Source organism: Periplaneta americana, chromosome 15, assembly GCF_040183065.1.
Source record: "Periplaneta americana isolate PAMFEO1 chromosome 15, P.americana_PAMFEO1_priV1, whole genome shotgun sequence".
NCBI lineage: Eukaryota > Metazoa > Arthropoda > Insecta > Blattodea > Blattidae > Periplaneta > Periplaneta americana.
In genome coordinates, this window is record NC_091131.1 from 134,830,666 (window position 1) to 134,857,763 (window position 27,098).

Sequence of the window (27,098 nt, forward strand, 5' to 3'; positions counted from 1 at the left end):
GAAACAACAGCTAGTAGGGGCTCAGAAGAGATTGGAAGCTGTTAAAAGAAGTACTTCAAAGAAATCTCTCTTCAGGTTAAAAATTATTGTTTTTAGTGGCAATTGCTGCTGCCAAAACAAAAATTGGACAGTAGTTTCTTTCTGGCTGTATCTAAGAAAGGGCCACTTTGATTCAGTTCAGCACATATTCTACAGATTGGTCACACCATGTTACTATCTGATACGAATTTTGGATTAATTGAAAATAATGTTCAGCGTTACTATCAAAATGTATATTGTCTAGAACAGTGGGCAGAGGTAATTGTCAAAAGTTCGAAATGTGGAAAGTTGCAGGTGGTAGAATTGGGAATAAATGATTTTTTTTTAAATGGAGCTATTCAGTTACATTAAGTTTTGGTTCTCCAATGAGAAGTTTGGTCTGTCTCATGGCTGGTTTAGATCTCCATGCTCCTAATAAATCCTTCGTTAGGTTGTTCTTTAGAGCCCGTTTATACTTTGAGATGCCATAGCATTGGATAGTAGTTCCATGCTTGGCCAGTAGGTCGTCTTATTCATTGTCTTGCACTCCACTGTGTCCTGGGACTCAAGTTATACTTTATTTCTTCTGAATAAGCTTTCCAGGGTAATTCTGCGTTCTTCAACCAGCCTTCAATCAACTCTGTGTGCACCAGAGGTCTGTATCAAATGTTTTCGCTCGAGCGCCAAGTAGTTCATAGCATAATCTGTAGGTAGCGTACATGCATGATGGGTAAAATTGTCACGAGTGATAAATCCTCGAACGGTGTAAGCCGAGTGTTAGACATTCGTTCTTGTTACAGTGATGAACTGTGTAGTAACATCATAGATGTTTATCATTTCAAAACTTTGCAGTGTTTAACTAACCTCTCAATAGTACAGCTACAAAACTTGCTTTAAAATGTAATATAAATGTTGTAGGTAAATGTTCCCTCCCCCCCCCCCCCCCACACACACACAGGAGTGATTTTGTTTTTGCCACATCTGTTAGATGTTATTGGATGTAAATGTAATTATTATAAACGGAGAAGACACTCACAATAATGCAAGAACCGTATCAAGTTTTCTAGTAATAATAATAATCTCTAATACGGACTGGAAGGTCCGGGGTTCGATCCCAGGTGGTGACAGGATTTTTTCTCGTTGCCAAACTTTCAGAACGGCCCCGAGGTTCACTCAGCCTCCTATAAAATTGAGTACCGGGTCTTTCCCGGGGGTAAAAGGCGGTCAGAGCGTGGTGCCGACCACACCACCTCATTCTAGTGCCGAGGTCATGGAAAGCATGGGGCTCTACCTCCATGCCCCCCCAAGTGCCTTCATGGCATGTTACGGGGATACCTTTACCTTTACCTTTTTAATAATTAATGTATCAATCTTTGCGTCTGTAACAGTTGTGCAGCATGATTATTCGTTTTATTATATTTCCTGTGACGTCTCTGTACTAATATTGCTATTAATCTACTGCTATATCAGTAATATTTTGTGAAACGTTTCTACATTGTCGCAGTATATAGGCGGAACACTGTGTGTGGACCTGTCATATTATATATGTGGTAAATCAAATATTGAATAATTATTAATTAGAAATAATAACTGTATATCCAAGTTTTTCACACTATGTTATTTATAACTTCATGTTACTGTTTTGGTACATTCCATTAGACTGTTCCATTAGACGTTTGTCATAAATGCAGGAAATAAAGCCTTATTTTTACCATATGAGCAAAACATATGTGCATCTTATCTGTCGCCTTCCATACAAGATAAGACATTAGTTATATATAATAAAAGTAATATAATACAGTTATATGAAAAAAAAAGTGTTCATATAACTGTATTATATTACTTTTATTATATATAACTATCTTACTCATGAACACTGTTGCATCTGACCTAACTTATGTAATTTAAGATAAGACATGTCGGTGAGATGACCTTGTACTGTGCTTCTATTTATTACGAGCGTATCACGATCGATCTTACCTCACTCTAGAGTGCGACATTCGACCGAGTTCAAGCGAGCGATTTAACTCCAATGCAGCACTCTGGTGTGCACCCAATGCAGCCTGACTATCAGAGCAGATGTAGATATTCATGTCTTTACATGATCTATTTAAATAGGTTTCCCTGAACACAAGCTAATATCGCAAACACTTCAGCTTGGAAAACAGTAGTATATTGATCAAGTGGGATAAATATTCTAGCCCTTGATAGATTTTTATTGAAAACATCAGACCAACGATTTTTGTAGACCACAAGGTCTTGAATTTTGAAAAACAGAATATTCTGAATAAGAAATATAATACGAAATTATAATTGAAAGAATAAAATAGAAACTCAGCATTTTGAATCAACATAATAAAATATTTAGTAAATATGTATAAACCTAGAAAGTAGTTTATTTAATAATGTTCACGTATATAAAACAAGAGGTAACAAATCAAGAATTGAAATAAAGGTGGTGATTCAAAATGCTTAAGGAGTCTTTGATGATGCCAAAGATACATACATCATAGAGATCTGCTCCAGCACTACTGTTAGTTCTGTGAACTATATCTAGGATTATCATATGTCTACATTTTAGGTTCAAATACAATTTTACAATTCCTGTTTTTAGTCCACATTTTCAAGTTTTCTATTTTTCTCTATTGCTGACATCTAGTGTTAAATTTGGAAGGCAGGCATTGGCTTTCTGGGAATGTGAATTCAGTATTGAGATGTATCACGGAAATGGTAGTATTTAGGAAAGGAGGCAGGCTCACCGAAGGAGAACAAGTAAAATGCAACGATAAATTCCTAAAGAGAGTAAACAACTTCAAATACTTAGGTCTTACAATACACACAACAGGGAAGAGTTTCAGAATCCACATTAGAACGAGAACGGTGGCTGCAATCAGGGCCATGAACGAGATCAGGAACATCAGACTGCTATCAATGGACACCGCTATGGACCTATTCAGGCTGAAGATAGTACCTGTTCTTACGTATGAAATCGATCTGGTATGGGAACATCTCACATATAAGCAGCTGGAAGAGATAGAAAGAGTAAAAGCCAGATACCTCAAGAGGGCGGTAGGAGTATCGCAAAGTACAAGATCGAGACTGGTGTACGAGCTCACCAGGGAGACCTTCCTCATAGAAGATCTGCGAACTACACTACTGCTGCCATGTAGTGAAGCTTACAGAACCTACGTGAAAAGAAAAGGGACATACCACCGGAATTCTATGCAACCTGTGCGATGCAAGACAGAAGCTGGACTCAGACGAACTACGAAATGCGACATGTGACTACAAGATTGGCAATCTATGGTTTCCACCACAAGCTGTGCTCCAATAAGACATTCAACGATCTGGATGATATGTGCATATGTGTTTTGTGCTCAGAAAAATGTGAAAAGTACCATATATTAAAGTGCAAGAAATGCTGCAGATCTATCGCTCCTTATAGCAAGGACAACTAAGATTATATTTACATCTACTCTTTGCACAGTAACACAAGCCCTTTTAACCTATGAAAAATTAAGAAGGCTTCCAAATTGGGATAAATGGAGTAAATACAAAGATTTTAAATTTACATTGAGGACCCAAAATGGATACATGCAAGAGGTAGAAAAGCTTGAGCAAATTCTAGAAATACCAAGTGAAAAGGAAAACTTGATGTCTCGATATAATCCACTTAATAACTTCAAAGTAGATTGCTGCCTTGATCTTGATGAAGTCTTCAACAAAAAAGATATAAATCCAGAAATAGCAAAAGCCATTGCCCTACAAACAATTAATAGAAAATATCCACAAAAGGACTGGTTGTACATTTACACTGATGGATCTCTCATGGATCAAAATGAAGGAGCTGGAGCAGAAGCTACTTGCCAATATTTTTCTCTTTATAAAAATGTTGGCAAGTACACAACAAATTTTGATGGCGAAGTTGAAGCCATTTATACATCACTTCAAAATGTATTTGTGTGGCTAAACCAGTGCAAAAACAGTCATCCTGTCTGACTCCAAAACTGCAATCCAGTCCATCAGCTCAACTACATCCCCTAAAATGGAAAAAGTAAAAGAAATTCATTGCATGGTAAAACAAATTCAAATGCTAAATAAAAAAGTGGTCTTCCAAAGGATCCTGGCCCACTGCAGACTGAACGGTAACGAGTAAGCAGACATGTTAGCAAAGAAAGGAACTTATATCAACTTAAAAAAAAATTTCAAGTTCCCATATAAATCAATAAAGCGAGTCATAAAAAGAATAAGTTACAGCGAACAGGCAAAACATCAAAATTCAAAATGGAAAGAATCATTCAAAGATCCAAAACTAATTCCCGATCTACCTCGAAAATCTGCCGTGGCCATGTTTAGATTGATTACTGGTCATGATTGCCTCAGTAAACACCTCCATCGTATTGGAGTATTGAATTCACCTAAATGCTTACTGTGCACCGGAGAAGAGGACATAGAGATGGAGCACCTGGCTAATTGTGAAACTCGTAGGACATTTGTGGACCTTCCATCAAAATATTGGGAAGCAAGAAGGATGATGATTTCATTGTTAAATCCAGAGCATTAGATACACACACACTCTTTGCACAGTTTGTGCGCAGTTCTCGTTTATTATAGATGTATCACATACAGTATATCAATGAGACTAGCGAGAGTACAAAGATATATTACTTAAAATCAATTTATGAGACTAGCGACGGAGCTTTTCATTTGCTGTTTGTGTGTGTTACTAGCATGTTCGGAACTGGTTTCCAAGTGCTGTTATTCGTCCAGCTGCATCTTATTAAATTACGTGCTCTCTTCTCGTCTTATTAGGTAAGTTGAAATAACATTTTAATAATCATTAAAATATGAATTACGGACTTTTTTTTAAATAGGTTTATGTTTTTTATATAGATGAATAAAACATGTTTTATCTTGTGTTTTTAAGGTGATTTCTCATCATGACGAAGAGACATGACATTTACAGATAAACTCCGAGAAAAATATCCATGTTTTCATCCCAGAAGATTATAATGGGAAGCAGAATGTATGACTTGCTGCCCAGACACCTATGCTTTAATTGCAAATCATGCCACCAGTGATTTGAACTCAACATTAAAACAGAGAAATATATTATGAAGTGTGTTAGGAGTGCAAATTCATCGGTTAAAGTGACAATAAATTTTTTATTTGTGAAGCCCAATTGCGAACTGGAAGATAATATAAGTGCTGCTGAAAGCACACTTATTGTATTGTATTGTATTATATTTATTAACATTCCATGGTATTCATACATGCTTACAGCTAGAATATGGAACAAGTCAAAAAACTTAATACTATTATAAAGTCTTAATTTATAGTCACAGTCTAAATGAAATATATACAGACGAGATTTACAATATAGTCTACTAATACAACACAAAGTTTTAGTATCAATTTCATGAAGCGTTATTGAATGTCATGAATTCCCCTACAGAATAGAAGGCGTGAGAAATTAGGTACTTCTTTAATTTGGCCCTAAATAATTTTATGTTTTGAGTTTCATTTTTTATATCAATAGGGAGGCTATTAAAAATTTTTACTGCCATATAACGCACTCCTTTTTGATAGCATGATAGACTTGCCGATGGAGTATGAAAGTCATTTTTTTGACGTGTATTTATGCTATGAACTGTTGAATTAGTTACAAAGTTTTCACGATTACATATGAGGAAGATTATTAATGAAAGAATATATTGACAAGCCATGGGCATTATTTGTAGTTTTTTTTAAATAGTCCTACACGATTCCCTAGATTTGGCACCTACTATTATTCTAATTACTCTTTTTTGTAATAGAAATATATTCTTCATCTTACGATGTTTGGTGACGTATACACGTCCGTTGATGTTAAATTCAGAAATATATTGTTACTATCTGTGGAATTTCCCCAGAATATTATTCCAAAACTCATTACCGAGTGGAAGTATGCAAAGTATATTGTTTTTATAGTATTGATATTTACTATCTTTTGCATAGATCTAATAGCAAAACAAGCTGAATTTAGTTTGTGGGTAATTTATTTAATATGATTTTTCCAATTTAACACATTATCGATTTTTAAGCCAAGAAATTTCCATATCGTGGCATACTATGGATTGTACTCCTAAGACGAATTTTCCCTGACTTCAAAATATCTACAAAAATATTTTATGGGCGAATCAAAACTGAAGCTATAGTAAACTCAGTTTTTGCTCCTCATGCAGTAGAATGTGTAGTTAAAGATCTTAAAGACATTCCCTTTGTTCGTGTAGATTGACAGATGCAATCAACCATGACAATTTGAAGATCTTCCCCATTATGAGTCCGCCGCTGTGAAGTAACGGTTAGCATGTCGGACCGTGAAAGAAATGGGAATGGGTTCAAATACTGGTCGAGGTTATTTCCAGGGTTTTCCCTTCAATTCATTTAGAACGAATTCTGGGTAACTTTCAGTGTTGAACTTGGGACTCATTTCGCTGGCATTATCACCTTCATTTCACTCAGATGCTAGATAATCATCACAGTTAATAAAGCATCGGGGGGGGGGGGGAGAACAATTTAACCCACTATTGTTCACTATTTTTATCACAAGAATTGAATTTGAAATTAAAGTAGTCAGTATTTGAAAGTAGGTCGAATCAAACGGCAGAAACAATTCTGTGGCCAGGAGGAAAAAGGTCTTAAGTAAAAATTTTATACTTTTCAGGAAAGCAGTAGAAAGATTGAAATTTGTGTCAATTATAGAGTTTTTTTAATTAAGAGGTGTTTCCTCAATATTATTTGTTTATATTTCTTCTAAAATAGATAATGTTGCACATTTAATAATTTTCTTGATTATTTCCAAAAATAGCCACACTTAAGCCCTTTGAAGACTAGAAGCCAAACTGAGCAGAAGGGACTATTAAACATAAGACCTTTTTCATGTCAAAATAAATGAGAAATGTAAATTATTAGGAATGCAAAATGGGTCTTAAACAATTATAGGACTGTTTACCCTGGTGCTTAAAGTTTTAAAAGGAAAGGGCATCAGTATGTGATAAAATGGCTAAAATACAAGTTAGACCTTTGTAATAGGGAAGCATGGAAAGTAAACATGTGATGGTTTGTAAGGAATAAAGTATTAAATATACTTAAGTCATTAATCTGTGTGTGCTCGATTCAAAAAGTACTTAGGACATTTGGTAACACTCTATAAATCCAGTCAGGAGTCTTATTTGACTTTAGCCATTTTATCAGATTGTAGAGAATTGTTTCCGTTTTCAGAATATATAAAAATCTAATTTTCACAAAAAATTGACTGAACACCTTTTTCCTCCCAGCCACAGAATTGCAACTTACATCAATGAGACTCTTAACAATTTGGAAATACAGAACAAGTGCGTGGCTTTTGGGGGTGATAACTGTACCACAATGTTTGGTGGTCTTACAAGAGGTGTTGGCAATGATGTTTTTGCTACAGTACCTGAAGATGTTGATTAACAGGTCATTAATTGGTGTGGTATGGCCTGGTGATATACCGAAAAACTGCATCCAGCATGGAACTGACGTACTTCGTATTGACTTACAAAGAATAGTGAATTGCTTTTCAATTTATGCTGTCCATATTGAGTTCCTAAAGAATTTTGTGAATTTGGTGGAATAGAGTATTAGCAACTTCTCTGTCACATCGACAGGATGGTTGTTCGTATTTTCAGTTGTTCAGAGACTTAACAGAAATGTTTCCTGCTCTTGAGTCCTTCCTATCTCAGAACAAACCTCCAGCAGTCCTAACAATTTTTTGTGGACCATTTTAGTGAGATACATTTATGTTATGTTCAGTCCTTAGTATATTTCATTTGTGTATCAGTCAGATATTAATGATCTTCAAGAAAGAAAAGCTGGTAATCTCAAGTCTTTGAGAATAAAAGAGAGGTTGAACCAAATGGAATTTTTTAAGTGCAATGTTGAAATCCTCTATGAAGGATGTCGAGAATATGTGGATGCAACCTTTAAATGAATTTTCTTGTTTTAACTGACTAGAAGATGTACCTTGGGAAAATGTGGGATGATCTATGAAGTTGTTGGGTAAAGGTGTTCTTGAAATTTGAAGAAATTCATAGTCACATACGGTGGGAAATCTATATTGAACCAGAAGAAATGGTGCCAGTACATTGACTCATGTAGGAGTGAAGAACAGTTCAATGAGATTGTTAAGATAGTGCAGTTCTTTTTTCAGTGTCAGCTCATAATGCTTCTTCTGTTGAAAGATTATTTGATTATTCTCTGTAATACAGGCACAATGGACAAAGGAGAGGAATAGACTGACTGTTGATTTTGTGAAAGTAAAATTTAACTTCAGGCATTTGATGTGCAGAACATTTTTTGACTATTTGTGCCAATACAAGGAATTGTTTAAAAAAATTCAATCCAGTGAGAAATATACTTGGCTCTAAAATAATGCAATATTGTAAAAATTATCTTTCTAATGTTTGAGTCATATGTGTCTTCATATGTTTTAGGTCACATTCATTCCATACTAAAATGTTTGTCCAGGATTTTTTAAATTATTGTAAGAAGCTTTCAGTTCATTGAACTAAAATGTATCAGAAATAAAATATACTGTCAATTGGATAATGTATAATATATTACAGTTTCTTTCATTCAGTATTCAGAAAAATAAGTTGGTTGGTGCCGTTGGAGAAGGTGGTCCTCATTTCGGGATTTCAGAATAGGGTAATCATAACCATACCATACAAATAGATGGGAATTGATTAAGATAATCTCCTTTTAATTCTTCTATATCAGGAATAATACAAACAGGAGGATTTACATATTGAGCAGGGGTAATACTATCCTGTCTCATGCCTTCAACGGGATTGATACTTGTTGCCATTTTCCAAATATGTTTATGGCCTAGTTCTCCATCCTGCCCTACCCATTGGTCTAGGCCTTGGAGTCCAGAGGCAGCTAATATGGCTTCGTTTTGAATTACCAGATTCAGAGGAGGCAAACACAACAGGGATTTGAGGGCCCTGGTCGTGTAGTCCCAATGGTTCCTGTGATGCCTAACACACAAGCCATTGTATGGGATTCAACAAGTTCTCAGACCACCATACAACTGTTGCGTCATCTCCTCCTGAAGGAGGAATTTCATTCATGATTTCATGATATAGAACATATGGAATTAGGTTTTAAGAATTTCATAGCCTAGTGGTGGGAAAAGTAGCTCTTTTTCCAGAGTTGTTTCGAGTATCCAGGTTCAAAGACAGTACTATTTCCAAAGAACAGTTCCGAAATAACAGCAAGTTTCTGACAGAATGTAATAATTACCAAAATGTTATGTTGTTTTGGAAGTAGTTCAGTTTCCAAAATCCCAGATCGTAATACAATTCGAACCACGACACTGTTACAGTCAGATTTGTGTGCAGTAAATTATAGAAGCTAGAAAACTTTCTAATTTTTTATCATTCCTTCTGTTAAATAAAGAATGTTAATATTCTGTGATATTAGTCTTTTAATTTTATTTATAATAAACATTGAGGCTAGTTGAGCTACATTTGTACTCTTATGTTATTGCCATATACATTTTTATAATTTTTTCTTCATTAGATATAGTAAAACAATGACTTTGGAATAATAACAGACAGAATCTTACAGTTTAAAGGGATTTTCCCTCAACTCAATATGAGCAAATGCTGGGTAACTTTCGGTGCTAGACCCCGGACTTATTTCACCGGCATCACCTTCATCTCATTCAGATGCTAAATAACCTAAGATGTTGATAAAGCGTCGTAAAATAACCTACTAAAATAAATACAGTTTAAAATTTTATTTATTCTTGTTGCTACGTATATTAATAGCAGACCATGTAAAGGAAGCTGACTGGCCAATCGGAGTGATTGTTTAATATTGAAACGCACCCTGCCAGTTCATTGGAATTAAAGATTTCCGTGCTCTCCCCATCATACTCACCTGTGAAGCAACTACTGTACATCCAAGGAAAACACTTTGGCTGGAACAGTAAAATTATGGTCTCTGAGAAAGTATTTGGAGCATTCCAGATAAAGTGGTTGGAAGGTATGTTAAATAGTGCTCAGTTTGCATGAGGAACAGTCCGTCAGAAACTCCTACTGTTATTTTTTATTTTATTTATTTATTGGAGCTTCCTCAATTTAGAGGCTGCCATTAGACAAAGGATACAAAACAATACAGAACAAATAGATGATGAGAGCTAAAAGAGTAAGAAAAAAGGCAAACAAACAATGGCAGTTTACAGAAGAAAAAAAATTTCAAGTAAAGAATCAATGAAAGCTAAGAAGGAAAAAGAAAAATGATAATGGTGCGTCAATTTTTTCCATACACTGAATTAGAGTCCATATAGGCGGTTCCGTAAAAGTTTGACTGACTCTTTAATTATGAGGAGGGCCAGTTCATTCAGAAAAGATTTGTGCAGTCCCAGGGTCTTACAGAATTTAGAAGAGAAGTTGGGTATCGTTCCTCTTGCTCCAAACATCAATCCCGTAACACTGATATTGTGAAGTTGGTATTTATCTTTATAATACGGGATGGTTGGAACATAGATTGCTCGTTTCTCCTCATGTACGTCTTCGGGCTGTCCTTTGTACGTTTCAAACCTGATGGTGGGGTCGATTATCATACCCTGAGACAGGGATTCGCTAATGGCGATTATGTCAATTCGTCTGTTACTGCCATTGTCGGTGGTTCCGTGGACTTCTTCATAGACGGTGTATTTTAGTTTTCTGAGGGCATCGGCCAATTTAGTTCTAATTGCATGGTGCCTATGTATACGCAATGTTTCGCCATAAGGGCAGGCTCCCAGGACATGTCGACCTGCTCTTCCTTTTTTGGAACTGTTTTTTTCTCGGAACTGTTCCGAAATTACTGTTATATTATTTTACCCTATCTCTATCATATACCGATTCATTGTGAATGAAGACTGTGCTCCTGCTGAGCGTCAGCTAAAAATTACAGAGTTAAAGTTACGTGGTACCTGCATACTGTACATGTTTGGATCCACCTACATATGCGAACAGTTGTTTTTGTTAATGAAAATAAGGAAATCTTAACACAGAAGTAATTCATCTGACTACAGTATACAAGGTTTCCTCAGTTCATGCACTACCCTGATCATAATGCCTAATATTGAGCAATTAATATGCAAGAAAGGGCCCAACAATCCCGCAAAACTAGCATTACAAATGATCAGTAAATATTTTCACTAAATGGTCCATTAATGCATTTGTGTTTGTTTTGTTTTAAGTATTATATAAATATCATTTAATGAAAGATGGAGTGCAGTTCACCGTAACAGAGTTCAATAATATGTTTATTTATTTACTAGAGCTTCCTCAAATTAGAGGCTGCCATTAGACAAAGCATACAAAACAATACAAGAACAAATAGATGATGAAAGATAACAGAGTAAGAAAAAAATAAACAAGTACACAAACAAACAAACAATGGCAGTATACAGAATAAAAAAAAAAGTTACATGTAAAGAAGCGATGAAAGCTAATAAGAGAAAGAAAAAAGATAATGTTGCGCTAGTTTTTTCAGTACACTGAATTAGAGTCCATATAGATGGTTCCGTAAAAGTTTGACTGACTCTTTAATTATGAGGAGGGCCAGTTCATTCAGAAACGATTTGTGCAGTCCTATGGTCTTACAGAATTGGGAAGAGAAGTTAGGTATCATTCCTCTTGCTCCAAACATCAATTCCGTAACACTGATATCGTGAAGTTGGGATAGACTTTCATTTGCCATGTTTTGTAACTTTTTCTATCACATATTTTGCAATGAAGCACACATATGTAAAATACATAAACTAATATATGTTTTTTGTATTTTATGATGTAACAGTATAAAAGAAAAAGTGGAAATCTAAAATGCAGTATTTAGTTTTATTCGACTTTCATTTCGTTCCTAAAGTAACAGTCTATTGATTTCGTACATGTAAATACTTGTTTTAGGCGTTTACATTACTTTTAGTTTAAAGTGATAAATTTGAGAAACAATTATCACAAAAAAGGAGCTGCCACTGCAAACCACCCATGTCCAGCTTATCAGCACAGTGCCCGCTGCAGCGAAGCATCAATGTAGCAGGCGGCACGTCACACTGTGGTGATGGTGACTGATGTAAACCAAAGCTAGGTTCTGGCAAATGTCAAGTGACTGACTGCATAATGTAGCTTATTTTATATTTGTTTGTATATTTTAATGGAATGTACATTTTAAATTAAATCTTGTAAAAAGTTTCTTTAGTTTCAGTATGAATCTATTGCTTTGATAACGAAATAACTTCTTCTGAATGTTTTTTAATGTACTAAACTCCTAACCCTCTTTCGTAGACAAAGCAAGGCCGATTGTGCAGCATGAAGCCTCTGGTTGCTATTGTACTTGCAGTGGATTTTAAGGTAATTCGAGAGTTAGTACAAGATGTGCTCTATATGTATGTATTTCATGTTTCATTTTTTGTTTGTTATTAATTGTCTAAAGTTATGCGCTGCTTCTGAAAAGATGAAGTGGAGAATAACATTTTCTTATTCTAACAAGATATGAATATTTGATTGTACAGACCCAGAAACAAAATTTGTCCACCTGAATTTTCCAAGTTCCAGTTATAACATACTGCGCATGCTCAGCTCAGTAAGCAGTGCTCTGTAACTGGAACTTGGAAAATTCAGGTGGCTCAAATTTTGTTTCTGGGTCTGTATCTTTGAACAAGATATTTCGTGACTGTCAAAAATGTCGTTCACATGCATTCTGACAAATTTACTACGATTTTTTTGTACTTCATTTAATGAAAATGCTGTTTTGGTGATTGTGTTAAAAGCATAAGTAACAGTGTGATATAAATTGCATATATTTTATCATCATAAATGCTACTAAGTATAAACCTACTAGTATTGAAGGAAATTTTATGAAAAATTATGGGACATCTGATGTATCTGGGAAGAAATGTATTTTTTTCATGTTAGACATCAATTACAGAAACAGTGAATTAGTGTGCACCAAACTGACAGAAAGCGTACTTCAGAAACACAACACTGAACATTATATCATTTAATTTGTTAATGCTATAATGATTAACACACAACATTGGTGCAAAGTTGATTGCCACTATTTCAGTATGATTTTGAAAAATGCACCACTTTTTGCCTTATCTTCTAGATTGCTAACATTGGACATATGCTGCTTTTTGCTCTGTCGTATAATACTAATTTTCTGAAAAATAATTCATGTAGATAGTTGTAAATATATTAATTGTGTGTGAGGAATGTTTTATTGGACTCCTCATTTTGTAGATGGTAACTTATTTCTGTGACGAAATATGTTCAGAATGTTGTTGGAGAGGTTAAATAGCATGTTGTAGCCGATTTAAGTGAACACCATATTTTAACGTTTTGGTGGCTACTTCATTCACACACAACCCCCAGTATGTCTGGAGGACCACATCTGCTTTTGGTCGACGGGTCTACTAGACCTAGTTGGGAGATCTTGTTGATCACCAGCTTTCCCTCCTTAAGCCACTGGAGGACGATTTTAGTGCCATAACAGGTCAGATGTTCAGAATTTTTTATTTATATTGCGTCATTTAACATATCTTATGTACGAAAACAGCTTGAAAAGAAAATTGTCCAAGCCAATTTTGAGTAGAATAACATTTTGTGCAAATGTAACATTTGCTCAGTGATGTAGAAGGAAATTCTGTATACAGATCGACAAAATGTCCGTAGCGTTATCAGCTGTCAATGTCTCCTTTGTTTATTGTTTATCCAGTTTATAATTCAGTTCACCCTGAAGGAAGTATCTCATTACAGGAATAGTCATTGGTGTATAAGAAGTGCCATAATTAACTTGAAATTACATTCGTGATCTACATTCTAAGTAATATTTTACTTTACTGAAGAAAAAAAATGTAAACCCATTAAATATTCTATTTCATTTGTCACTTTGCCTTATCAAAGAAATCTAACTATAAATTATGTTATAGTCAGTTTGGAGTAAATTGTCATTCTGTATTATCTTTAAAAAAACTATAATTTTGTAGTAAAATAGATTGTTTATCTTCTATAATATTAGTCCCTGACTCTTGAATACTGGTACGTACTGTGAACAGAACCTGCCCAGTAATTTAGGATTAATGATTGCACATCGCATGCTAAAGTCTCATTCTAGATATCAGGAATACTGAAGACACGTGTTCCCATGAAAATTTCGAAGTATTTTTTACGCCATGATTCTTCACCCCTTCTTCAGAATATAAAAAAATATTAAATAAAAATCTTTCTTCATTACATAGGGTTTAAATCAGGCCTGTCCAGTCTTTGAGCCCCAGGTGCGCTATTTAGCTGTGCCAGTGCGCCGACAAGCACTGCAGCATGCCGAGGCTCCACCACGCGACTATCAGAGTAGTAGTGGGGACAACCACAAACTCCAAAAATGGCTTGACTGATTTGGCGATTTTTAAAGATATTTTGTAGTTCGTATGGAGAGAGGCTCATCATTTCAGATTCCTGCAAAAGCAAACTCACTACGAGAGTGTCAAGCTGCCATGAGGGTGGTTGCACGCACAAAATGGACACAATTTAAAACCACTTACCTCTATGTGTGCTGTCAACTGTAAACCTGCTTAAGTTCGCTCAGCATCATTTCATGATCAACGCCTACCAGAATGCCGTAAGCAGTGGCATATGCAGAATATTGTGAAGGGGGTGTGGTCATTAATAAAATTGTTAACAACGGAAATTTTAATGCACTAGTTTCCGAAATAAATGACTTACAGGTGATCTGAATCACCCATTGTCTTTTCGTACGTTTTCTCATTGAAAGAGTAGTAATTAATAAAAACGTTTCTTATGAAAGTTGTTTGTTTTGAAGAGCTCTATCAAATGATACCATATTTGACCACGACTCTCATTTGAAATTTTAAAGTAATACGCCACTGACTCTACTGCCTGTTAAGGCTGATTGATGAAATCAAGCTCAAGTGAAAGTTCACATGTGCTTTAGTAATAAATATTTTTATCTCGAAAATTTTAATGCATTAGTTTCTGAAATAAATTACTATTACATGTGGTCTGAATCACCCTGCATATTTCTACTTTATATGTGTATGTTATAAATAGTAACCAATCAATTAGTGGAAAAGTGCATTGAAACAGATGGCCATCATTTCCAACACGGGTTACCACTTTTTACTTTTCAGAAATAGAAACAAAATTTATGGATTCTCCCTCCCAAGTTTTTTTAACTTAATAGCTGCGTACTGCTTTACACAAAACATCAAATTACTTCTTGTCTTAATAGGTAATGCAAAGAACTTTATGAGACACATTAATCTCTGCCTCTGTGCAGTGTCACAGTTTGTGGTGAGGGGATGAGAGATAGCAAAAGGTTGTACTAATCTGCGAGAAAAAGTATGTCTAAACTCTCACCTTACACTCAGGCAATCAGTGACCAGAGCATTGGAATGAAGGAACCAGGTATTTTTTGTTTTGCTTTTAGTACTCTGACATCTACGACCAAAATAAGCTACTTGAAACTCAACAGCCAGTTGCTGGCAGAGATATAATGCAACATCTGTACTTTCATTTAACAGTGGTTCCACTTATTTTTTTATTTATTTATTTATTTTTTTGCTTCTAGCAGATTCCAACAGTTTTTTCTCAGTTTTTAACTTGTGTATGAAGTCTGAACAAGTCATATTAGTGTTCGCGTAGGCTTCCGGAGCTGGTGTACAGGTCTCTGGATAAACTTCGGGGCTTATACCGCGTTGTCTTGGTGTTGGTGGCTGATGTTTTGACCATTGAGTTGTGGTCATCTTCAGAGCTGTGCGAGCTTGTATATATATATATATATATATATATATATATATATATATATATATACACAAGCTCGCACACTATTTCTTTATCCAACTTGCTCAGCTCTGAAAGATGACACAACACAGCAGTCGAAACGTCAGTCACGAACACCAAGACAATGCGGTATAAGCCCCGAAGTTTATCCAGAGACCAAGTCATATTAATGTTTGTATTGATGAGAAGTTCTGCTTTGATCGAATCAACAGAACACTTGTTCCTAACATTTGTTCACTTTAAAGTCTTATGAAAGAAAACCCTCTCTACATAGGCATTGGAGGGTGGTAAGGCAAGACACATGACACCACCTCTACCAAAGCAGGCAGGTGGCACTGCTTAAAATTCTCCATCCATTTCAAGCCCACATTGTTGCCCCCTTTGCCTTCTAAAACGTTTGACAGTACGTTTTTAAGACACTATAGTTTACACAAACAGGGCTTTCATATTGACACTAATTCGCAGTTCAGTAGCTGCTGCTTGAACGTTTTTAAAGAAATTCGATAGTTTCCTTTTAATGATAATGGTTCAAGTTTGTGTAGGGAGTTGTTTTCAGAAAAATCGAAGTTCTTCTGAAGATAGAAGATAGCATTTTCATTAGGCCTAAACTTACAAAATCACTTTCTGGTGATTTTATAACATTGGAGTCAGCTTTACTTCTTATGAGTAGGTCTATATATGCCCTATAAAGAACAGTATTCATGTATTAAAATAAATTACATGTAATAAAATGGGGGAAATTATTTTAGTGAATTAAATTATAAAAGTCCCAGAAATAGGGGCATTTAGTGTCCTGAATGACGTTCTGGTGGGCTCCAGACAATGAAGTCAAAATCGGTATGAGTGGAAAGCCTGTTTTCAACATATGCTGCAGCTGTCTATTGCAGATCATCTTTTAAATTGACCACTGTATTTAGCCATGCTTTGAATTATAAAAATAGCAATATTGACTGTTATTAATTTTTGCTGCTGCTGCTGTTGCTTCTGCTTTTGCTTGATATAAGGAACCCACCAAAGATACTGGTAGAACAAAAATTATTATTATTATTTTATAATTGAAAATATTCGAATGGAATTAGAAACTAATAGCATAATGGAAAACCATTGATAATAATTAATATTTCAGAATGGTATACGCACTTACAGCTCTATGTCTTTAAAGCTGCTTCATTATCAACTCATTGGAACTACAAGAGTAGAAAGACCAAAGAAATTCTGTCAGGAATAACTGACGACGATGATGAGTATACTACTACTACTACTACTACTACTACTACTACTACTACTACTACTACTACTACTACTACTACTACTACTACTACTACTACTACTACTGCTACTGCTACTGCTTTCAATATCAAATGATTAGTGAAAACACGGAAATTTTACTTGAAGCAAGTAAAGAGATAGGTTTGGAAGTAAATCCTGAAAAGTCAAAGTATATTTTTTTATTAGATTATTTTACGACGCTTTATCAACATCTTAGGTTATTTAGTGTCTGAGTGAGATTAAGGTGAAAATGGTGGTGAAATGAGTCTGGGGTCCAGCACCGAAAGTTACCCAGCATTTGCTCATATTGAATTGAGGGAAAACCCCCGAAAAAAACCTCAACCAAGTAACTTACCCCGACCAGGAATCAAACCCGGGCCATCTGGTTTTGCGACCAGACACGTTAATCATTACTCCAGAGGTGTGGACTCAAAGTATATGATTGTCTCGTGACAAGAATATTGTACGAAATGGAAATATAAAAATTGGAGATTTATCCTTTGAAGAGGTGGAAAAATTCAAATATCGGGAGGAAGTTAAATGCAGAATAAGTATGGGAAATGCCTGTTATTAATCGATTGAGAAGCTTTTATCATTCAGTCTGCTCTTAAAAAAGCTGAAAGTTAGAATTTATAAAACAATTATATTACCGGTTGTTCTGTATGGTTGTGAAACTTGGACTCTCACTTTGAAAGAGGAACAGAGGTTAAGGGTGTTTGAGAATACGGTGCTTAGGAAAATATTTGGGGCTAAGAGGGATGAAGTTACAGGAGAATGGAGAAAGTTACACAATGCAGAACTGCACTCATTGTATTCTTCGCCTGACATAATTAGGAACATTAAATCCAGACGTTTGAAATGGGCAGGGTATGTAGCACATATGGGCGAATCCAGAAATGTATATAGAGGCCAGAGGGAAAAAGTTCTTTGGGGTGGCTGAGACGTAGACGAGTGGATAATATTAAAATGGATTTGAGGGAGATGGGATATGATGATAGGAATTAATCTTGCTCAGGATAGAGACTGATAGCAGGCTTATGTGAATGTGGCAATGAACCTGCGGGCAGGTTCCTTAAAAGCCATTTGTAAGTAAGTTATGTTCAATATAATGGGACCTTTACAGTTGTGAAATCTTCTGGAAAAATATGCATATGTCAGAACTATAAGAAAATCAAGTACACTCATTGGCATAAGGTGAAATACCATACTAAAAGAAAAAAAGTATCAGTTCGTATCATAATGATAAGTGAATTGTGGGTTTCATATTATTTTTGTGTTTACCAGCAATATTTAAATGGAGGGGGGAAGTCCTTTTATAAACAGATATATCCATTTAATTGTTGTAATGGTTTCATTTGTTTTCCCATGGTTTTTATGGATACTGCACATAAAGCAGTAACAATAAACATTTGTGATGGAGAACCTTAATTGTTGTATGAATTGCATCACACAGAATGTAAGGAAGTCGTAGGTTATTGTTAATACTGTCTTGTCATTTTGTCACAGATTCAGCCAATTTAAAGTGATCGCTTCCTTGAAATAATTCTACGTCCTGAAGATGCTGCAAAAACAGTTGCATTAATTGAGGATGGAAGGAGCTTCAGATATGTCGCTCATACACTTGGTGCATCATTAGATTCCATCCAGTGGACTCTAAAACAGTATTGGGAACTTCAGGTCAATTGCAGAAGGCATGTTGAGATGGTAGTAGAGCACTACAGTGACAGATGATAGGTTATTCAACTGCAGGCTTTGGAGGATCGAAATACAACTCAGTAGTTGAATTGCAAAATTGTCTCCAAGTGTCAGAAGTCAGTGTAAGTGAATGAACAATAAGACGAAGATTATATGAATGGCGTTTGAAGGCCTGAAGACCTAATACAGGTTCGCAATTGACAAGACATCACGTTGCATGACTTGGATTTACAGATCAACAGCAGGACGGACATTGGTGCACTGGAATGATCTATTATTCACTCTTGAATCAAGATTCTGCTTAAGATTGCCAGATACGAGGGCGAGAGTTTGAAGGAGGACATGCAAATGATTTTCACCATGCACAATGTTGGACAAGATAGCCCACAATGCAGGTTTAGTTATGGTGTGGGATGAGTCAAATTCAGAGGCAAATAAGAGCTTGCCATCATTAAAAATGGCTCCTTTTCTGAGCATCTACTGTAGATCCTGAGTGAGCAAGTTGTGTGTATTTGTTTTTGGATGAAGTTGGTATTCGCTGTATGAATTGTCTTGCACATAATCCCTATTTCAATGTCACTGAGCACATACAGTACATGTTGGAAAGAGAATCCGTCATCGAAATTGTGTCCTTGAAAACTGGCTTATCTTAGAGTCGTACTACTGCAACAATGACAGGATATCTCATAGTGGACAGCATGAAATGCTTTAATGAATTTGATCAAGCAGAATGGAGGCTGTAATTAGAGCAAGAGGGGTGAACACTCATAATTGACTGAGTATGTCATCCAAAAAATCACTGCACATTTGAACAATTATGGAAGAGGTTGTCTAATTTGTGAAATACATTGAAAATGAACTATGTTTTCAGTAACAACAACTTACAAAGAACTCTCAGAAGTGAAAACAATCAGTAAGGAAAAAATCATGAAATTTGTTTGTTCATATTGTAAGCATAATAAAACAATATTATGGATTTATTAATTTGTCCTACAGAATAATATCTGTAATATTGACAATTAATATTAGAGGAGAAAAATTCGCTCCGGCACCGGGGATCGAACCCGGGTCCTTGGTTCTACATACCAAGCACTCTGACCACTGAGCTACGCCGAATTCAATCCACAGCACCGGGTTCGATCCCTGGCGCCGGAGCGAATTTTTCTCCTCTAATGTTAATAATCAAACAAGTTCACAAAAAAGTGTTTAAGTATTTTTTTGGTGATAGTATAAAAATAAAGTAGTTGAAAATTGGAAGAACAACATCGGTTGAATAATGTAAATATAGATCACATGCTGCTGCATAAAATTTACATATTTAAACGCTCTTTATGGTAATTTTACAACTTCGTTTGTAATTTGCTGAAGCTAATAGCATGGCATTGTTCCTTGTTCAAAAAAGCCGAAAATACTCTTGTCAACATTTTGATCTAATGTAATTTTCCTGAATATTAACATTTCCTTTTTAATCAATGTGTTAATGTGTCTCAATCTAACCACTAGGGAATGTGGCTTGAAATTTCTAATGCAGAAGTAAATAATCTTAATTTAGAAGAATTGTGTGCACTTGAAAAATTGAAAGTAGAAATTCGAGAGTTTGAAGCCAGGATGCTCTTTTTTAATACTATTTACTGCATTCTTATAGTGTATTTTATTGAAATTTCAAATAGATTTATTGTACTATATTTTGTAGGCTACAATTACTGTACATATTTAATCCCAGTTACTCTATTGACCTGAATATAAGATGATCTCACATACAAGACAACCCTGAATTTTTTTAAGGGTATCTTAACAGTATTTTAAATGTTAGGCTGCATTTTAAGACGAGTATAATTTTTATAAGTACCGGTTTATTTTAAGGTAAAAAACCTTGTATTATATTCAGGCCCTTATGGTGCATCAATTTTCTTTTTCCTTTCAATTTCACATAACAATTCAATTAAACTACAATCTTATTCAGAACATAAGAAAATTTATAACTTTTTATTAAATAACAAATACATACAGGAACTGTAGATGACAAAATACAGTACAATATTTACTTTGAATTTTAATAGGAAATATTACATGGACACAGTGAATAGTATAAAAGAGGATATCGTAGTTTCGAACTTACGCTTTCAATTCTTCAAGCACACATACTTCCACTTGGCCAAGCTTACCTATCTTCTGCACTAGTGTTATTAGTCTCAAGTTTGTTAACTGTTTCATTAGACAGTGATGTCATGTCACTCAAAGTTAAAGTCTCTTTTTAAGAAAAGTAAGTCTCTGGCTTTTTTTTTTTTTTAACTAATGGCAGGTATTTGACTGATCATCATACACCCATGTGAAGGCAGTTGTATAGACCAATTTACCAGCAGAATTATTGCCCAGGGTGCACCATAGGACATTGATCTGTGCTACACCGTGATGAGATGAGATGATGATGGAGATTTGTTGGGATGTCACTGGGTAACCGGAACCAAAATATTGATTACAGTATTTTCGAATTGATTTTAGGCAAGGAATAACATTGTGCTGCTCTCTTGCACGAATTACGGACCTCTTATCTAGTAACAAACAATGTGTATGTCGCGAATTTTTTATATCCTTAAGGTTTTTTTTAAATTTATTGTAACTCATTTGGGTGCTTTTTCGAGCTGACATTAAATGGACACTTTGTGGGACTCTGTGACCTGTGGCCCGCATGATGCACAGCCTCCCATTAAGAAGGTACTATGTATATTGACAATAGAAGAAAACATTTTTATCCTAGGTAGAGTAAACGCAAGAAGAGCTTGCCACGGAAAGCTGCACGAACTTCTGGAAATGTTCGGGTACACTCGACCTCGCTTCGATTTGATTGGCAAACTGTCGACAGTTCTCAGTCGTCTGCTGGCTTGATGTTTCGAGTGAGATTTATCACAGCGCATGTAATGGAACCTAAACCTTGTTGCAGAGTAGCTAATAACATAACATTGTTGAAAATACAGAAGCACGAATTCTTTTACATATAAAATCACTGAATGAAATTACAAAGGTGTTATAAGAAATATGTGATCGTGTAATAATTGATATTTGACATTGTAATAAAATACTAATAACTAATACTATGTGATTTTATTAAAATGTTCCGATAACTAGCGTGGTACTATGGTCGATTTATTTTAATCTGTATATACTCCTTACGTTATGAGCGGTGCCTGTTTCGTTTTTCATACATTTATAAACGTTATAAATAATTCCCTAGTTTGTGTAACGTTTTATTAGCACTTCCTAATTTAGAGCCAACGGGGGGCATTGTTAAGTACATAGAATGTTATACAGAACTCTTTTATTTTACAAACACACTTTAAACTATATAAAAATCCTGATATGAGGGATAAAACGCAGAATATGTAACGCATACGCTGGCTTCTACCCGCTCTGCACAATACATTTCACGATACAAACAGCTCAAGACCGCGCTTTCAAATGTGCCCTGTAATCAGTATTACGTCATTCATAGCAGCCCTGTGACAAGCATGACGGCACGAGGACCGAATATCGTTCTCTGTGCATCAGTCAAATGGGCAAGCTTTCTTTGCACTTCCTCTAGGAAGGTTGTCGTGAAACACTGAAACTGCATATCGTAACTGTTGTATATGCTTCAGCAAGTTATTAACAGTACTAAATTGGTGGTGCAAGTATGAGCTATTCACAGCTGGAAAACCTTTTATCTGTTTCCATGCTTTTATATACTTTCTTGATATCTTTTGCCTGTTTAAGTTAATGCATTATTGTGGATGCACTTGACTTTCCTTAGTTTGTTATATATTTTCCTTGGTGAAGTCTTAAAGCAGAAAGTATTAAACCATTAGATTTTCTCCACTGTAAATAGATTAACTGTAAATGTGCATGTTTATTTTCAGGCTCATAAGGTGGAAGTAGCTCTGGTAGATACTAGTGGTCCAGAAGGTATCCACATCAATGATGTGTTAGAACGTGAAGGACTGGCACAGTTTATGACAAGCAGACAGCCACAGCCACCACCACCCCCAGTCCAAAGGGTAACTCTCTTGCAACAAATTCTGAAGTTTCGTAATAAGTAGAATTTTAATGATTTTTAACAATTATTGCCGTTTAATTTTTTTGAAGTTGCTGACTTTCTAACAGAGAAAGAATTTAGAATTATGTAACTCCATCACTAAACAATTAACACATTCTTTCTCTTACATTTTATTCAGTTTTCTGGAATAGTGATTTTCAGAATGATTGACTGCTCTTCACATGCAGAATTATACAGTTGTTGTGAATATAATGTTGAATTGACATTCTGTATGTTTATTTTCAATCATGTTATATAATCTATTATTAAAACAGCTCCAGTGTCTACTTTAGTTTTCTAGAACCTTTCACACTACAGCAGAAAGAAGAAACTACAAAATCAGAATTTATGCAGCGTATGATTATCTAGCGCATCACATATACTATATCAGAATTCTTCGCTCCTATAACTCTTATGAATGCTCAAAACTTATTATTAAATATATCGATTTAAAGAAAAAAAAATTTGAGCTAGGCAAGTTCATACCAAGAAAGAAGGGAAATTACGTAAAAGTGAACTACTACGTATTATTCAAAACACACAGACTATTGGAATATTGACGATCAGAATAACTCTGTACCAATCCATAATGATATCAAGTGGCATACAAATAGAATTGGTACAACAGTCCTTAAAAATAAGAACTCACTTCCTTTCATATCTGGTCTGTACTTATAGTATTATGTCCACTAAACGTTCTTCCTCATTATCATTGCAGAGTTTGCATTTATAATTGAATAGCTAAATGGAAAAATGTCGGAAGCACCAAATTAAAATTTTACAGTAACAGAAAAAGAAATATTTATGCTTAGCATTGTAACGTTTTCTTACAACCTCCTAGATTTTACAGCCTATATTTAAGGTTGCATTTCAATTTTCAATCAACAGAGTTCACACAGTATAATAAAGAGTACATGCAACATGTTTATATTAAAATATTGCAGTAGGAAATAAATTGTCTCTTGCAACATCTTTCTGTTTAGCCATTCAATTATTAATAAAATGCTGTGCAGAAAGTTGGAATATTTTCTTAAAGGAAAGGATTGCCTTAGATACTAACATAGACAATACTTGCTGGGTGTATTCTACATATTATTCATAGAAAATTTCCATTAAATTGCATATTTTTACATATTAGCAGTAGCTTTGCTTCATACTAATAAAATGAATTATTTGTTAAGTTCTGAAATTTAAATTTTGGCATTCTTATTGAATATTGTATTGTAGTGTTCTACTTCTGGTGAAGCATTAACAGTGTATTCGCAAGTTGAACAACTTCGTAACACATTTATTGAAATAATTATACCTAATGATCTGTTAAGTTATTTAAATAAACAACTTTTAAACTTGATTATGTTAATATTAAACTGAGATCATATTTCACATAGTAGCAGTAGTAATATATTTTATATCTTCGGCAGTTGGATGATCTCCATTTGTTGTTGAGCATCCTAGTAATATTTTGTCATTTTCAAATTGTTGATCCTTCTATCTTTCTTATATTAGGGTAGAAAGAAAGGTGGACCTTGTCGTGTTGCTTTATAGCTGACGTCTCAATAGGGCCTCCTCGGAGCACTTCCTCCTCCTCTCTCTCTCTCTCTTTTTTAATGTAAGAATGGAACAAGATGCGGGAGCAGTTCATGTATCTCCGGATGACATCATTGACTGCGACGTTTGAATAGACATCTACCACTACGATGTTGTCTCCATCTCCGAGGAAAGAATGTCTTTATTACCGCAAATGTATGAAGAATTAAAAGCTTTATTAGACAAAGTGAAATTGCGGGAGTCCCAAGTTTCAGTGGGTAAACTGTTACCGCTTTATTAATCTAAAATTGTTACCTATTTTGAATCAAGACCAGTGTAGCAAATATAATGAAGTACAGAAGGACTTGAGAAAATAATTTGAGACCAGATTTAAGATTTGGATAGTTCTAATTTAAAATAATTGTGAATTTCTAAGATGTTTTGGTTATTGTTAATTATTGAAAACATTACGAAACATATTATTTAACTATTACTGTAATTAATATATTAATATTGACGTATCGTAAGAATACGTACCTTAACCAACAAGTTTAATTGTAATTTAATTATTATTCTTTAATTGAATTTTATTTTATTAGATATAGTATAAACTTACTACGCTATCTACATTTGCTCTCTGTAACAACTTTTATGTGTTGGCCTTGAGACGCCTGCTTTATAGTATGCAATGTGGAGATATAAATATGAATACTTTATGCAGATGGGCTGCCAAACAATCATGTCCTATATGCAACAGGAGAGGGCTACTGCTTCACTGTGTGGAAATTCAGGAATTATGACACTGTCATTGACTATATTCTGCTATGATTTACCTGCACTGGCAAGTTATAGGGATTCTTGTAAATGATTTTTTTTGCTGTTTTTAATCAATCTCTTAGCTGAATAGAAGGAAATTTTACGACTAGTTGTATGCTTTATTCTTGGGTCTTTTTTTTTTTCTAGGATATCTGTCCTCTCATTTCCTTCCAATCTACAATGTGGAAGTGTCCACTGCAAAGCAATTTGTTTTTGTAGTTGTGGTAATAGTTTTAATGACTGATGAATTTCACATAGTTTTAAAGAGCTGGCTGACTGCTGTTTGATAGTTTGAATGGCTGACAATGAGTTAATACAGATCTACGGCTTTCTTAAAATACTAGATTCGATATAGTAACTCATTGATTAAAGTTCTCGTTAACACTTTGTTAAAAACATAAAATTTACTTTGTCATACGTTAAAAGTGTTAAAATTGTTAAAAAAGGTATATACCTTCGACAGACGGCCCGTTTCGACGAAAAGTGTTAAAATTGTTAAAAAAGGTATATACCTTTGACAGACGGCCCGTTTCGACGCTATGTGTCGTCGTCTTCAGTGTCTCTTGAACCACTGGTGATTTTGACTCTGCGATGTGCAGTTGTCGATGGTGGGGGTGGGGGTGTGTTGCTCCTATGGTGGGGGTTGGCTGTTTGTATGTTTTGATGTATTATGACGTCAAATAATGTGTGCGTATCGAATTGTAGTTGTGTGTTAAGTATATATTGTGGGTGTGCTATTGTATTTTTATATATTTCGTACTGTTCTAGGATGTTTAATTGTGAACTTTTTGGTGTGATGTGTAAAATTTCCATATCTGTTTCTATATTATTGTAGTCATGATTATTGTTGATAATGTGATCTGCATAATTTGATATGATGTAAGGTTTGGTTATAGCTTTAATATGTTCATTATATCTTGTGTGAAAGGATCTTCCTGTCTGTCCTATGTAAAAATGTGGGCAACTATTGCATTTTAATTTGTAAACTCCAGTTGAATTATATTTATTTGAATGTTTAGTGTGGTTATTTAAGTATTTCTGTGTTGTATTATTTGTTTTGTATGCAATTTTGTACTTTAGTTTTCTGAATGAAGTTGCAATTTTGTGGGTATTGGTATTGTGATATGTTAATGTTACGTATTTATTCTCGCATGCTGTTTGTGTTGGTTTGTTCTGTTTTTGTTTTGCCTTTTTTATTAGTGTGTCTATTATGTTAGGGTTGTATCCATTGTCTTGTGCTATATATTTTATTGTGTTTAATTCTTCAGTGTAGTTGTCATTGTCCATTGGTATATTAATTAATCTGTGTGTCATTGTACGGAAAGCTGCATGTTTTTATTGTTTGGGATGATTTGATGAATTGTGTATATGTGTTGTGGTTGTGATGGGTTTCCTGTATATTTTGAATTCGTGTCTGTTATTTGTTTTGGTTATGGCGATGTCTAAGAAGTTTATAGCTTGCTTATGTTCCATTTCTACTGTATACTTTAATTTGGGGTGTATTTTGTTGATTTGTTGATGTAGGTTTTCTATTTGTCTTTTGTTTCCATTATATAGGACTATTATGTCATCTACTTATGGATGCCAGTACATTATTTTCTCTGCGTGTTTGTTGTTGTCGGTGTTTAGTATGTGTGTTTGTTCTATGTTGTAAATAAAGATTTCAGCTAATATACTTGATATAGGTGAACCCATTGGTAATCCTTCAGTTTGTGTATAATATTTATTGTTATGTGTGAAATAATTTTGTTTAGTAATAATTTCGTTAATGTGAGTCTGTGGTATGTTATTTTTGATAAGCATTTTCCGAAGTATTTCTAGTGTTTCTGTTACTGGTATGTTTG

The 27,098-nt window shown here is 34.7% G+C and overlaps 1 protein-coding gene across 4 annotated transcripts in view; it reads left to right on the forward strand.

Moving 5' to 3' along the window:
• LOC138715363 (tudor domain-containing protein 5-like) overlaps nucleotides 1-27,098 on the forward strand; it is a 148,401-nt gene that overhangs the window by 24,107 nt on the left and 97,196 nt on the right. For 3 of the 4 annotated variants that reach the window (XM_069848202.1, XM_069848199.1, XM_069848200.1), the window contains exon 3: nucleotides 22,736-22,873. In XM_069848202.1, the coding sequence (XP_069704303.1) occupies nucleotides 22,736-22,873 (138 nt within the window). Of the gene's footprint in view, nucleotides 1-22,735; nucleotides 25,168-27,098 lie in introns of those variants that run through there. The other variant, XM_069848201.1, reaches the window with a different exon arrangement.